Source organism: Syngnathus acus, chromosome 2 (assembly GCF_901709675.1).
Source record: "Syngnathus acus chromosome 2, fSynAcu1.2, whole genome shotgun sequence".
Taxonomy (NCBI): domain Eukaryota; kingdom Metazoa; phylum Chordata; class Actinopteri; order Syngnathiformes; family Syngnathidae; genus Syngnathus; species Syngnathus acus.
The window spans coordinates 332788-348885 of NC_051088.1; the positions used below are offsets into that span (position 1 = coordinate 332788).

The following is a 16098-nucleotide window of genomic DNA, read 5'->3' on the forward strand; positions in this document are numbered from 1 at the left end:
CGACCGAGTCCGAGTCCCCGAGTCCGAGTCCACAGCCCTGACAGGACTGTCTCAGAAAATTAGAATATTGTGATGAAGTTCTTTATTTTCTGTAATGCATTCTGGATTCATTACAAATCCACAGAAATATTGCAAGCCTTTTGTCAATCGTGCACTTATCTGATGTAAGTGACCGGCTCTCCGTTTAAAGGGTAAAATTCTGTACTTTAGCCCCTCTGCAGTAACGCAGTCTGTAGGGGAGACGAGAATTGATTTAAGCCGGTACGGAAAGAAGATTCGTTCCGAGTCTAACCGCTGTTCAGGTAACTAATCTATTGTTAGATTAATTCCGTCATTTCCGGACGCCAGTAAATCAAAGAAACCCGAGGGTTGAGTAACTACTTTGTCGAGACCCAGGATCTCCTCGATCGCGGCCGTTTCAGCGGCTCTCCTTTCCTATTAAGATTGTTGCTTTTGTTATCCGCTTGGAATAGTTAAGCTGTCTTTGTTAAGACCGTGGGAACTCGTTTATTTTCACTAGCGTACACTCACACTAGCTGAGCTTAAGTTAACGGTTTCGAACCAGATTCTGACACTCCCTGATGTCAAGGATTAAAGCTGTCTTCATTTAAAAAAGAACTGAACGGTTTAAAGTATGACTATGGTAGAGAAACAAAAGAGATTTAAAGCATAAAAGATCAAAATAATCATTAATCGAAATTAAATGATTATAGAGTAGAAATGTAATGAATAAGCAAGAAAGAGAATTACAAGTTTCAATTGTTCGAACAACTATCAATAATTTCCACTCACCATTCTCAATAGAGCAAAAATTATTCAGTCTCGAAGTTCTCTCGATTGAAAACTCAAAAATATAGTAAAAAAGGGTAAGGGGCTAGAGGTCTAAAATGCTGTTTGGTGGAAAAGTGGAGTGATCAGTTCTCCTTGTTCCAAAATCCGAATTCTGTTTAAAAGAACAGGCTGGCCTAAAGAATGGAGATGACGACGCCCTAATAATGGCTCCTCTCTCCTGCACCGAGGTCTGCATCTCCTAGCCTGTCTTTGAGCTTAAAATTTGACGAAGTCCAATTTGAAGATAGTATAAAGTCATCTTAACGGACCTAGGGTTAATCTCAGAAAGAATGAAATCTATCTTTGTCTAATCGGCGTTCTCGACCCACGGCAGGAGCCGCAGGGGCAAACCCCTGACGGGGAGAGCCCACCGGGCGAGAGAGAGCGATGCTCTTTGTCCGAACGAACCTTTTATACCAGTCCAGTTCGTGGGTACTATGCCTGCTTAGTCACGCACCAGTTTTTTTTCCATGACGTCATACATTGGCCTCAGATGACCCAAATGCTTCCAGAATAGACTGCACCTGCATCTCGGCCGGTCTCAACCGGATTCAACCAGATGAGGTGACCATGTTCCCACGGAAGTAACAATTTTCTCAGGGATACTTCATCCTGTTTCTCACTCCCAAATGTCAACTGTCCATCAACGTGACATTTGCAAATGTTTTTTTCTCTGACTTGTGTTCCGTCAAACAGCATTTTGTTTATGCCTCAACTGGAAAAACGTGACCGAGGTCACGCTCCTGTGTGGGATCTCAGTCTTCCACCACTTAGTATCACCATTAATCCTTTTCGCCTCCTTGTCTTCGCTCACATTTATACATTCATGTGTAAATGGAACATCAATATTACATACATGTTTGATACTGATCGAACATCGTGACAATAATAACACATACTTTCACAATCGTCAATTTAACATAATCATAACTATGATCGTGGATTCTCTTAGTTAGCAGGTTAAAATACTCAAGCATCTTCAAAACGTATTTTGACAAGCTGGTGACCTCTAGGTCAATCTTAAGCGTGGGATTGCAGTCTTCCACCCACGGTATCCCTGTCAACCCCTTGTCCTTACTCAACTCTTAATACATTCATGTGTAAATGAAACATCAGTGCTATGATGCTGCTCAAGTTGCTATTAACTATACAATATTGCAAAGCAGAATAAAAAAAAGTATATTGCAGCTTACTCTAACTGTGATTAACACGTCTCATTCTCATTACCTAACGATAAGCATGGGCTTCCCGAGTTAGCAAATTAAAATATTCAAGCAGTTTCAAAGTATATTATAACAAAACAAAATAATATAACATTATCCAAAATTGTGTGTTGCCGTGCTTCAGAACAAGTCTTATGACTTTTTAAACTATTAATTTACTATGTTAGGTCAATCTGACTTTGGCACCGTCTTCTGGTGAAATTTGGAACGGGAATGGAGGTTTACTGGTTCAACCAACAAATTTCCCTTTACCAATTTAACAATAGTTAGTTTTGAAGAGCTAACTTTTAAGTAACCCCTATTCAGGCCCCCTTCTTCAGGTCTTCCATGTCAAGCTTTGAAATTTGGAATTTCATCTTAGCCAATTCGTCTGGGCCAAATCCAATACACAGTCACACACCACCTTTTACCATCCTATCCACCATGTAACTCAAGACTTTTATGATTTTAATATTGCTGATTATGGCATACAGCTTAAGAAAACTCAAATATCCTAAAAAGAAATTTCTCAAAGAGCAAGCTGTTCAGTGCAGTTTCAAAGCACATCCACAAAAAGTCTGTTGGAAGGGGGAAATGTGGCAGGAAACGCTGCACAACCAAGAGAGATGACCGCACCCTTAACAGCATTGTGAAGAAGAGCTTCAAAGACAGTGGACTGAACCTGGAGTCCAGGTATCAAAAGTCACTGTTCACAGACGTGTCCGGGAAATGGGCTACAATAGCTGTATTCCCATGGTCAAGCCACTTCTGAACTCAAGACAACGGAAGAAGCGTCTGACTTGAGCTATGGAAAAGAAGCACTGGACAGTTGCAGAGTGTTCCAAAGTCCTCTTTTCAGACGAAAGCAAGTTTTGTATTTCATTTGGAAGTCAAGGCGCCAGAGTCTGAAGAAAAGGCAGGAGAGGAGAGAAATCCAAGTTGCTTGAAATCCAGTGTGAAGTTCCCACAGTCAGCGATGGTTTGGGGAGCCATGTCAGCTGCTGGTGTTGGTCCACTGTGCTTCATCAAGTCCAGAGTAAATGCAGATTTTAGAGCACTACATGCTTCCGTCTGCTGAAAAGCTCTATGGAAATGATTTCATTTTCCAGCATGATCTGGCACCTGCCCACAGTGCCAAAACCACCTGTAAATGGTGTACTGACCATGGCATTACTATCCTCGATTTGCCTGCCAATTCCCCTGACCTGAACCCCATAGAGAATTTGTGGGGATATTGTGAAGAAGAAGCTGAAAGACACCAGAACCAACCATGCAAATGAGCTAAAGGCCGCTATTGAAGCATCATGGGCATCCATAACACCTCAGCAATGCCACAGGCTGATTGCCTCCATGCCACGTCGCAATGATGCAGTAATCCGTGCAAAAGGATTCCCAACCAAGTACTGAGTGCATTAATGGACATTTTCAAATGTTTGATTTTGTTTTGCTGTTATAAATCTTTTTTTTTTACTTGGTCTGAGGAAATATTCTAATATTTTGAGATAGGATTTTTGAGTTTTCTTAGGCTGTAAGCCATAATCAGCAATATTAAAATAATAAAAGGCTTGCAATATTTCAGTTGACTTGTAATGAATCCATAATGTATGACATTTTTGTTTTTTAATTACATTACAGAAAATAAAGAACTTTATCACAATATTCTAATTTTCTTAGACAGTCCTGTATATATATATACAGTGCCTTGCGAAAGTATTCGGCCCCCTTGAACCTTTCAACATTCCGCCACATTTCAGGCTTCAAACATAAAGATATAAAATTTTAATTTTTTGTCAAGAATCAACAACAAGTGGGACACAATCGTGAAGTGGAACGAAATTTATTGGATAATTTAAACTTTTTTAACAAATAAAAAACTGAAAAGTGGGGCGTGCAATATTATTCGGCCCCTTTACTTTCAGTGCAGCAAACTCACTCCAGAAGTTCAGTGAGGATCTTTGAATGATCCAATGTTGTCCTAAATGACTGATGATGATAAATAGAATGCACCTGTGTGTAATCAAGTCTCCGTATAAATGCACCTGCTCTTTGATAGTCTCAGGGTTCTGTTTAAAGCGCAGAGAGAACCATGAAGACAAAGGAACACACCAGGCAGGTCCGAGATACTGTTGTGGAGAAGTTTAAAGCCGGATTTGGATACAAAAAGATTTCCCAAGCTTTAAACATCTCAAGGAGCACTGTGCAAGCAATTATATTGAAATGGAAGGAGTATCAGACCACTGCAAATCTACCAAGACCCGGCCGTCCCTCCAAACTTTCATCTCAAACAAGGAGAAGACTGATCAGAGATGCAGCCAAGAGGCCCATGATGACTCTGGATGAACTGCAGATAACTACAGCTGAGGTGGGAGAGTCTGTCCATAGGACAACAATCAGTCGTGCACTGCACAAATCTGGCCTTTATGGAAGAGTGGCAAGAAGAAAGCCATTTCTCAAAGATATCCATAAAAAGTCTCGTTTAAAGTTTTCCACAAGCCACCTGGGAGACACACCAAACATGTGGAAGAAGGTGCTCTGGTCAGATGAAACCAAAATCGAACTTTTTGGCCACAATGCAAAACGATATGTTTGGCGTAAAAGCAACACAACTCATCACCCTGAACACACCATCCCCACTGTCAAACATGGTGGTGGCAGCATCATGGTTTGGGCCTGCTTTTCTTCAGCAGGGACAGGGAAGATGGCTAAAATTGATGGGAAGATGGATGGAGCCAAATACAGGACCATTCTGGAAGAAAACCTGTTGGAGTCTGCAAAAGACCTGAGACTGGGACGGAGATTTATCTTCCAACAGGACAATGATCCAAAACAAAGCCAAATCTACAATGGAATGGTTCACAAATAGACATATCCAGGTGTTAGAATGGCCAAGTCAAAGTCCAGACCTGAATCCAATCGAGAATCTGTGGAAAGAGCTGAAGACTGCTGTTCACAAACGCTCTCCATCCAACCTCACTGAGCTCGAGCTGTTTTGCAAGGAAGAATGGGCAAGAATTCCAGTCTCTCGATGTGCAAAACTGATAGAGACATACCCCGAGCGACTTGCAGCTTTAATTGCTTCAAAAGGTGGCGCTACAAAGTATTAGCGCAAGGGGGCCGAATAATATTGCACCCCCCAATTTTCAGTTTTTTATTTGTTAAAAAAGTTTAAATTATCCAATAAATTTCGATCCACTTCACGATTGTGTCCCACTTGTTGTTGATTCTTGACAAAAAATTAAAATTTTATATCTTTATGTTTGAAGCCTGAAATGTGGCGAAATGTTGAAAGGTTCAAGGGGGCCGAATACTTTCGCAAGGCACTGTATATACTATATACTTTATATATATACATACATACACAGGACTGTCTCAGAAAATTTGAATATTGTGATAAAGTTCTTTATTTTCTGTAATGCAATTAAATAAACTAAAATTTGTCATACATTCTGGATTCATTACAAATCAACTGAAATATTGCAAGCCTTTTATTATTTTAATTTAATTTAGCTGATTATGGCATACAGCTTAAGAAAACTCAAATATCCTATCTCAAAAATTAGAATATCATGAATAAGTATACTCGTAGGGTATTCAACTAATCACTGTAATCATCTAATTAACTCGAAACACCTGCAAGGGCTTCCTGAGCCTTGAAAAACACTCAGCTCGGTTCAGTAAACTAAATCACAAGTATGGGGAAGACTGCTGATCTGACTGCTGTCCAGAGGACCATCATTGACACCCTCCATTAGGAGGGTAGGACACAAAAATAAATTTCTCAAAGAGCAAGCTGTTCACTCAGTGCAGTTTCAAAGCACATCCACAAAAAGTCTGTTGGAAGGGGGAAATGTGGCAGGAAACGCTGCACAACCAAGAGAGATGACCGCAGCCTTAACACTATTGTACAGAAGAGTCGCTTCCAGAATTTGGGGGAGCTTCAAAGACAGTGGACTGAAGCTGGAGTCCAGGTATCAAAAGCCACTGTTCACAGACGTGTCCGGGAAATGGGCTACAATAGCTGTATTCCCATGGTCAAGCCACTTCTGAACTCAAGACAACGGAAGAAGCGTCTGACTTGAGCTATGGAAAAGAAGCACTGGACAGTTGCAGAGTGTTCCAAAGTCCTCTTTTCAGACGAAAGCAAGTTTTGTATTTCATTTGGAAGTCAAGGCGCCAGAGTCTAAAGAAAAGGCAGGAGAGGAGAGAAATCCAAGTTGCTTGAAATCCAGTGTGAAGTTCCCACAGTCAGCGATGGTTTGGGGAGCCATGTCAGCTGCTGGTGTTGGTCCACTGTGCTTCATCAAGTCCAGAGTAAATGCAGATTTTAGAGCACTACATGCTTCCGTCTGCTGAAAAGCTCTATGGAAATGATTTCATTTTCCAGCATGATCTGGCACCTGCCCACAGTGCCAAAACCACCTGTAAATGGTGTACTGACCATGGCATTACTATCCTCGATTGGCCTGCCAATTCCCCTGACCTGAACCCCATAGAGAATTTGTGGGGTATTGTGAAGAAGAAGCTGAAAGACACCAGACCCAAATATGCAAATGAGCTAAAGGCCGCTATTGAAGCATCCTGGGCATCCATAACACTTCAGCAATGCCACAGGCTGATTGCCTCCATGCCACGCCACATTGATGCAGTAATCCGTGCAAAAGGATTCCTAACCAAGTACTGAGTGCATCAATGGACATTTTCAAATGTTTGATTTTGTTTTGCTGTTATAAATCTTTTTTTTTTACTTGGTCTGAGGAAATATTCTAATATTTTGAGATAGGATATTTGAGTTTTCTTAAGCTGTAAGCAATCGTGTACTGTGTCTCGTCACCGTGGGATAGGGGGAACGGTATTTCGGTTTCTTTGTGTGTCTTAGCATGAAGGAATTGACAATAAAGCTGACTCTGACTCTGACTCAGGATAATCAGCAATATTAAAATAATAAAAGGCTTGCAATATTTCAGTTGATTTGTAATGAATCCAGAATGTATGACATTTTTGTTTTTTTAATTGCATTATAGAAAATAAAGAACTTCATCACAATATTCTAATTTTCTGAGACAGTCCTGTATATATATAGAGTCAAACCTCGAACCCTGCTGATAATGTTTTCTTCGCTACTATTGTGCACTCACGACACGTTCTCAACTTTGTGCTGTTAAGAATGAATGGTGAAATTTTTATGAATTTTGGCAAAAGTGTAAATATTTGGAATGAAAAAAATGGAAGCGTGATATTTTTGGAATACAGTCAAGCCTCGGTTTTCGAATGTTCCGGTTCTCGAACAAATCGGAATTCGAACGAAAAATTTGAGATTTTTTTGCTTCGGTTGTCGAAAGAAATTCGGAGGTCGAACCTCGCGAGATGAGCCGAAAGGACCCGAGAAAACCCGACCGCGCGGCCCTGATGCCGACTGACTCCGTTCGTTATTGTATTTTCATTACTTTGAGGATTGTATTAACCCCTAATCATGCCTCCAAAGAAAGCAAGTGGGAGCAGTCAAGCCATCCTAAAACACAAAGACGCTCTTAAAGCAATGCGACAGTGAGCGCCCGGCGCAGTGCGGTTGCGCGATCGGACCAAATTAAGCTCCCTGCTCACTGAGGTCCACTTAAATTTTGGAAAGTACATCAGGACTTTAAAAATATTTTCTAAATTTCAGCGACGGCTCTGTCACAATAATGCGACCAGCGCGGTGCAGTTGCGCGGTCGGCGGCGCGCTACGGTTGTGCGTTCGGCGGTGCGCTGCAGTTGCGCGATCGGACACAAATGCGCAAGTGAAAATATGCTTAAAAATTGCGTTTTTTTTAGTCTTGGAACGGATTAAATTTTTTTCCATGATTTGTAATGGGAAAAATAGATTCGGAATTTGACCGATTCACTTCTCGAACCGCCTTCTGGAACGGATTGTGGTCGAAAACCGAGGTTTGACTGTAAATGTGTGTGTGTGTGTGTGTGTGTATACTATATGTATATATGTATATATTTTTATGTTAAAACTCTTTGTGACTCTCTTTTTCTGTATTTGAGTAGTTGATCTTGCCCAAACCCCACCCACTTTTTCCTGGGTGCCTTTGCCTTTTCAGAGCCTCCTGGAATGGAATAGCAAAGAAAGCAGTGTGGTGTAATGCCAGGCCAAATGAAGGGATGTGGTGTTTTTTAGAGTTAGCATAAAATTGGTTTAAGGGTGGGCGGGGCTGACCAAATTCAGATTATGGCATGATGCAAAGTTTGGACAAAACTGCACAGCATTTTGACAAGGCACCATTGTTTCTTTCAGGGCGATGTGGTACGTTTGTTTCATGCGGAGCAGGAGAAGTTTCTGACATGTGACGAGTACAAGACTAAACTTCACGTTTTTCTGCGCACAACCTTGAGACAGTCGGCCACATCAGCGACCAGCTCAAATGCTCTGTGGGAGGTTGAGGTAGGAAAATAACATTTCTTTGAAAAATAAAGTATTCCCTGGGAACTTATTAAGAATGGCAGTACAACTGTTCTCCTGTGATAGGTGGGAGTCATTTCCTTTTCTTGTTTGCTGATTACTGTTCTAGGTTGTCCATCACGATCCGTGTCGCGGAGGGGCAGGACACTGGAACAGTTTGTATCGCTTCAAACACCTTGCCACTGGAAATTACCTGGCAGCAGAGGTAATGTGTGTGTGCGTTTGTGCATGCATGAATTTGTCTTCCCATTTTCTGCTTTTCGTAATGGGGGTTGCGGGCGTGCTGGAGCCTATCGCAGATGACTTCAGGCAGTAGGCAGGTGACACCCAGCAATGGTTGCCAGACATTCACAGGGCACACATAGACCAACAAGCATCTGCTCTCACACCTGCAGTTTAGAGTGGTCAATCGGCCTACCATGCGTGTCTCTGGATTGTAGGAGGAAACACAAGCAGGCACGGGGAGAACATGCAAACGCCATGGTTCACTAAATCCACGGTTTAGTTCGATTCTAAGTAAAAAGTTAAATGAACACATTACAGATTGGCCCAGAATTATTATTAATAAGCAATATTATTTGTTGTTATTGTAATCCTATTTACAGCTTTTGAGTGATTAGAAATGTATCTTTGGTTGTCTATCCATGCCAGCTGCATATAGTGATAGGCAAATGTAATTCTCTTCCATTGGATGGCAAAAGGTACAATAAATCTGTATACCCACCATAGGTGGGAGTAGGACATACATGCAAGTCACAAGCAAGTCTCAAGTAGTAGTCTTCACGTTTAAGCAAGCCCCAATTAAGGCACTGTCGAAAGAATAAATCAAGTACATCAAGCTGCAAACTTCATTGGAGCTGGGTGATAAGCCCAGTGAAGTAAAAACAATATCTGACTCTGCGGGATTGTGTAGGCAGTAATAGCAGATACAAAAAATCTTCAAATTTTACTTTTACTATTAGCTATTTTACTATTAGCAGTCTCAAGATCAAGCCTATGCAGTGAGGGACTAGGGCAAGCAGTGGCTGCAGTTGAGCAGGACAACCGATCTGTGGAAAAGCAAGTAGAGGAGTTTTCATCAAAGAAAAACATAACGCCTGATCTTGGAAATGTGGTCCCATGCCACCTGCTACCTAAGAAACCCGTGCTGTGCTTCTGAAATTCACAAGCAGGAAGTACAGAATTGCTCTATTGAAATTGGGGGGAAAAATTAAGGGGACAAAGGTTTTCATAAATGAAAATCTCAGCAAGCAAAACATAACCACAGCATGAAAAGCCCAGCATCTGAAGGAGGGAAAGATCCAAAGCAAACTTCAGCGTCTACGCTAAACTGAATTGGTCATCTCCAGAGAATACCAGACCATTCCAGATCAGAGTGCTGCAGGATTTGGAAAAAATTGAGATGTGTCAAACAAAAATGAGCTCTGCTCAAACAAATATTAAAGCTTCACAAAGTAATCTGCAAGAATTTAGGAAATTGTCTGCGAGTTATGACAACATAAACTTGGCAATAAATCATCATCAAAGATCACCTAATAAAAATATTGATCCAAACAGCCATTACTATATGTATATGTGTGTGTGTGTGTGTGTGTGTGTGTGTGTGTGTGTGTGTGTGTGTGTGTGTGTGTGTGTGTGTGTGTGTGTGTGTGTGTGTGTGTGTGTGTGTGTTGTGTGTGTGTGTGTGTGTGTGTGTGTGTGTGTGTGTGTGTGTGTGTGTGTGTGTGTGTGTGCACGTGCGTGTGTTTGTGTTTGTGTGTGTGTGAGACTTGGATTGAAAGCTGTCTATAATTCATTTCAAAAGGAGTTTAAACCAACTTAAAAGAAATACTAAAATACAAAAATAATTATCTAAAATTTGAGAGGGGTATTGTATGATTGTCAGTGCCCGTAATCGGCGGTCTTGACTGAGTGATTGGTACAGTCATCTTGATCTCATCCCTAATGGATTGAATCTTTCGAGCGAAAAATTGAACTCGTCGGCTGAGTGGAATGGCGTAATGTTAGCTTTGCCACCGTATCGAATAAGTATTTAGGATTGTTTTTATTGAGATTAATAATTTGCTAGAAATAATTAGTTTTTACGAAGATAAGCGCATCTTTGTATTTCAGGAAGCTGTCACGCCATGCCTGATGGAAAACTTCAAGCTTAGTTAAACGCCATTTGCGTTCAAGCTTTCTACTTATTTTATTATTTTCTAATTGCTTACGTACGTTTCATCCGTGAACCATGGGGTAGGCTTTCTACAGCGAGTTTTCAGACGTAGTGGCGCTCCAGATTCGATGGCATTTTACAGTGTCGCATTGAATTCATTTGTAAGATTATCAATAGAGCCGATATATGCAGGGAAATATGTCAGTTGCCGGCGGCATTAACTCAGAGAGCGCAGTCATAGTTACGAAGTTAATATTACTGCTGCTGTAATTTTGATTGCGATCCTGTCGTTGACAGAGGTAAAATTTCAGATTTTATTAGGTAGTGATCAGACATAACAGTAGTGTATGGCAGTATTGTTGTAGTTGAGGTTGCCAATCCTCAGGATAATACCAGATCTAAGGTATTTCCATTCTTATGCGTTGCTGCCTGTATGGCTTGCGTGAAAATGAACATATCAATTATTGTCTAAAACGCCAAAGTGGCTCAGACGGTAAATTTATGTGGATATTGAAATGCCCCATAATTATTAGATTATCCACATTTGTCACTAGGTCAGCCACGAATTCTGAAAATCCATCCAGGAAACCAGAGTAAGCCCCGGGTGGACAATAAATAACAGCAAGATAAAAAGACGGCAAAGCTGTGGATTGGACAACGAGAACTTCAAAAGTTTTAAATACATTAATCGAACAAGGCCTAAATCTAAGATCGGAATTGGAGATGAGGGCTACACCCCCACCCTTTTTACGAGGAGGCGCAACATGCGACTCCACAAAATTTGGAGGCGAGGCCTCATTAAGCGGCAGCAATTCATTAGGTTTTAACCAGGTCTCACAAAGACCAAAAATGCTTAGATTACGTTCTATGACAGACATGGGCAAACTACGGCCCGCGCGCCACATACGGCCCACCGGGCCGTTTAATCCGGCCCGCCAAACCTGAATAAATTGTAATATTAAACTTTTTTTTTGGTAATTTTCCCTGCAATTACTATGTTTCCCCAATAGATGGGGAAGCGCCCGCCCGCGCATTTACTCCGGAAGCCGTGTCAGAAACCTCGGTGCACACTCACAAGTGCGTGTACGTACTAAGTAGTACGGACCCGACGCACTCTGCGCTCTATTTCCATCAGTGCGGAATTTCGAGTGTGGGCTGTGACGTCAGCATTCTCGTAATTCGCGCGCTGAGCTTTCAGATACAGTTTTACGCTAATGCCACCCACAAACCTTCCCCTGGAATCCTTCCATTAAAATGAGTGGCCCGAGGAAAAGAAAGGTGGACACTGAGTGCCGAGTGTTTAAAAAAAAAAAAAGGACAATTTGGCTCGACCTACGTGTGTGAGCAGACGTTCAGCCACATGAACGTCAACAAAGCCCGTCACACATCTGGGTTAACGGACCGACACCTCGGCTCTATTCTAAGAATTACCACAACAAATTTTACTCCAGACCATGATGCACTAGCAAAAAAGGGAGACCAACAATACTATTGATTTCTTTATTACTTTATATAGATGTATTCTTTCACTGATTCTTCAAGATGATGTATTTGGTCAGAATGTTTGCCGTTTGATGTGATTTCGTCTCATTAGATAAACATATTTCATAAATCAGACCTGCAGGCGCTGAAGTGATGGAAACTATTATTCATAATAACAGTGTCGTATTTAATGAGAATCACTGATAGTAGTTTTTTGGTGAAATATTTTTTTTAATGCTGTTAATAAATGCATTTGTTTTCAAAAAGCTTTTTTTGAATATCCATGCTTTACTGCCTACTAAAACTACAAACCTTTTATGCAATGACCTTTACATGTCATTTCTACTACTTCACACAAACACTACATCCATCTGCTCCTGGTTCGGCCCCTCGGTAAAACTGTAGAACCAAATTCGGCCCGCCAGTCAAAAAGTTTGCCAACCCCTGTTCTATGATGAGGTCATTAACGAGTACTGCTTTCGTGTGGAGTGATCTAATATTCATAAAACCAAGTTTGAGTCTAATTGGTTGACATGAGTTCGTATCTATCGGAAGATTTTTGGACGAAATACGAGTAAGATTGTGTTGCCTAGGCCCGGCATTACCTCTAAAATGTTTATTAGCGCGGCGGGAAGAAACGGCCGTAGGAATTTGATAGTTATTATTTGGCAGACACGTACTATTATCTGGAACAGGTACTGTACCATCAGCGAGACCGGTCAGGGCGGAGTAATTGGACTTGTCTACTACCTCAGTAGAAAGTGTGTCAATGTATGCTGTAGCACTATTCAAACTGTGACGCTCTAGTCTACACAAGGAGCTATGTGCATGATGGGAGTCTAGCCTAGCACGAGTTAACTTTAACTTAACAGACTCCAAACCCATCCTAACAGGTCGCCTAGTCACCTGTGACCCGGCCTGCTCTAAAGTGGCCTGTCGTGAATGGCTCAAATAGTAATCTATGTTCCTCGAAAGAGTGAAGGCGCCTTCATGGTTAGGATGAAGGCCGTCCTTCCTCAGCAGGTCGGGGCGGCCCCAGAAGGAAGACCAGTTATCTATAAAATGCAGTCCCTGATTCGTACAGAAACCAGCCATCCATTGATTAAGGGAGAATAATCTGCTAAACCTCTCATCAGCGTAGCGTCCTGTTCTTTGCGCTATGCTTACTGTCTGCTGTATGCACACTGGCTCAGTTTTGCTCCTCTTATTTTATTTATTGGGTTATTGGTTTATTATTTATTCATCGCTCATTTTATTTATTTATTATTTATTATTTATTGTTTGTGCCTTCTTGTTTTTATTTTGTGTCGTCTACTTGTATGTCTCGTCACCGTGGGATAGAGGAAACGGAATTTCGGTTTCTTTGTGTGTCTTGACATATGAAGGGATTGACAATAAAGCTGACTTTGACTTTGACTTTGATCAGTGCTTCTCCCAGACAAGGGGCCAGAGACAAATACTCGATGCCGACTCATCTTTCTGGCGAGATCACAAGCTCTCACTATGTTTTTCTTTGTGATCTCTGATTACCTCATCCTAGAATCATTGGAGCCAACGTGTAGCACTATATCCGAGTAATTAGTGTTGTTGGTCCTATGCTGTTGACTAGACCTATTGCGAGCCAGCTCCCCAAGATTAGCTTCTATGTCGGGTGCTCTGCCTCCAGGGATACATATTACCGTGGCTGGATTTTTAAGCGTGATGTTTCGGGTAACGGAGTCACCTCTGACCAAAGTGCGAGAGCCAGTAGACCGAGATGGCTTGGGACGGCTATGCGTCTTAACTGGCTCATCGCAGTTAGCGAGCCGCTTGGGGCTAATGCTAACTGGGCTAGCGGGCTGATTACAGCCCGCATCCATGTCCGCCACATCTACGGTTACTGGGCTACTCTGCTCTAGCTGGCGGACACGTCCCTCTAGCAGGGACAACCTTTCTAAGAGAAGGGTGCAGGTGGTGCACGAAGCCGTACAAACCTTTTGATCAGAAGCCATACTTATGTGTCCAATGATCGACGGTAGACAGACAGCCACGAAGCCTCCGCTGAGAGCCGAACAGTGACGTTGACAGTGAAGATGTCAGTTTAAAAAAAAAGTTTGGTTTGGGGGGTCGAGTCCCACTGGAGAGAGGCCCTGGGGACAACCCAGGACACGCTGGAGAGAGAATGTCTCCTGGCGGGCCTGGGAACGCCTTGGCATCCCCTGGGATGAGCCTGACAAAGTGGCTGGGGAGAAGGAAGTTTGTGCTTCCCTGTATCCCTCACCGAAATAATGAGATCTCGGATACAAGCAGCTGAAATGAGTTTCCTTCGCAGGCTTTCTCTTTGAGATAAGTTGAGAAGCTCGGCTGTCCGGGAGGGATTTGGAGCTGAGCAGCTGTTCCTCTGCATTGAGGAACCAAATGAGGTGGCCCGGGCATCTGAATAGTATACCCTCTGGACGCCTCCTTAGTGAAGTGTTCCGGGCATGTCCTACCGGAGGGACGCCCTGGGGACACCCCAGGACACGCTGGAGAGAGTATGTCTCTTGGCTGGCCTGGGGATGCCCTGGAATGAGCTTGATAAAGTGGCTTAGAAGAATGCATGTAGTATGTGCTTTTTATTAATTTTTTTACGGGTGTTTAGAGCTACCAAACACTGCTACTATAATAATACGCAGTGACATGTTTCACAGTATGACCAGTACTCTCCTTAATAAACGCTCAATTTAAAACAAGTCTGATACTCATCGAAGTACTTTTTGTATTACCTGTCAAACGCACACTTTTTATCAAAGTGTCACCGGCTTCCCATCAAAGGGTTCGACAAGCCGGGGTGAAGGGACTCGTCCGTATCTAACCTCCCGAGTTAAATTAATTCTAACAGAATCAATCTAACTTCTTTATGACGCCAATCCCTCTCAAGTCAACCGACGCGCGTGCCGAGTAACTCAATTCGAGGCAAGTCGTCAAAATGACCGCGCCATAATGATGGCTCCCTTCGGTTGTTTGATGCTTTTGTTATGTTACGGATATTTTTAGATGTCTTTGTTAAGACTTCAAGGATTCGTTAATTTACTAGAGCGCCCTCGCCCTAGCTGAGCTCAAGATAACTACTTCGAACCAGATCTGACAATTCCTGATGTTAAGGATTAAAGCTGTCTTCACTTTAAAAAGAATTGAACGGATTTAAAGACTGACTATGATAGGGAAATAAAGACATTTTAAAGTTGTAATTACTGCATATAAAACCATGCTCAACATAGTTAATACGAAATAATCGATAACCGAATTAAGGCTTAAGAACAGATTTAATGAATAAACAAGAAAAAGAATTACAAGTCGAAAAAACAAAAAAAACAAGACTCACCCACTCAGAACAAAAGAAGAGACTAAAGGTCTAAAATCCTATTTGGTTGAACAAGTCGAGTAATTGGCTCTCCTTTGTTCCAAAATCCGAATTCTGTTTAAAAAAGAGGAAAGGTCTGGCCGTGAGGAGCATAGCCAAAAAAGTTAAATTGGCGTCTTCCCCTTTCTGCCCGGAGCGGCTGTCTCCTCTGCCTTCCTCGAAGCTTAAAATTTGACAAAGTCCAATTCGAAGACTCTGGAAATTCATCTTAGTAGATTTTGGTTCAATCTCAAAAAGAATGAAAAATCCATCTTCGTTCTTTTACTCCCGGCAGCGTCACGGCCATCGCCCTGACTAGGAAGAAGCGCGCCCGCTCTGTGTCCGGGCAACATATTTATAGGCTTCTGGCATTACCTCATCGTAATATGTAGGTGAAAGGTCAGAATCCCTGCACCACTGGTTGTCTTGGCAACCTTGCTTCAAGCAGCAACCACTGCGCATGACAGCAGTCGCCGCCGGATGCACATGTTTCCTGTTTTGCTCGTTCTTTCACTATTAGCCCTTGATGTCTCCTCTCAACTTAATACATTCAGGTATGGATGGAACACCAATGTTAAATACAGGTTGGACAAAATATTGCAACATTAATCACATATAACTT

At 42.0% G+C, this 16098-nt stretch overlaps 1 protein-coding gene across 1 annotated transcript in view; it reads left to right on the forward strand.

The window, feature by feature from the left end:
* The window catches only part of LOC119119485 (inositol 1,4,5-trisphosphate receptor type 3-like), a 217030-nt gene that overhangs the window by 114712 nt on the left and 86220 nt on the right, over nucleotides 1-16098 (forward strand). The window contains exons 8-9 of the mRNA XM_037245907.1: nucleotides 8314-8460; nucleotides 8588-8683. Of these exons, the coding sequence (XP_037101802.1) occupies nucleotides 8314-8460; nucleotides 8588-8683 (243 nt within the window). The remainder of the gene's footprint in view (nucleotides 1-8313; nucleotides 8461-8587; nucleotides 8684-16098) is intronic.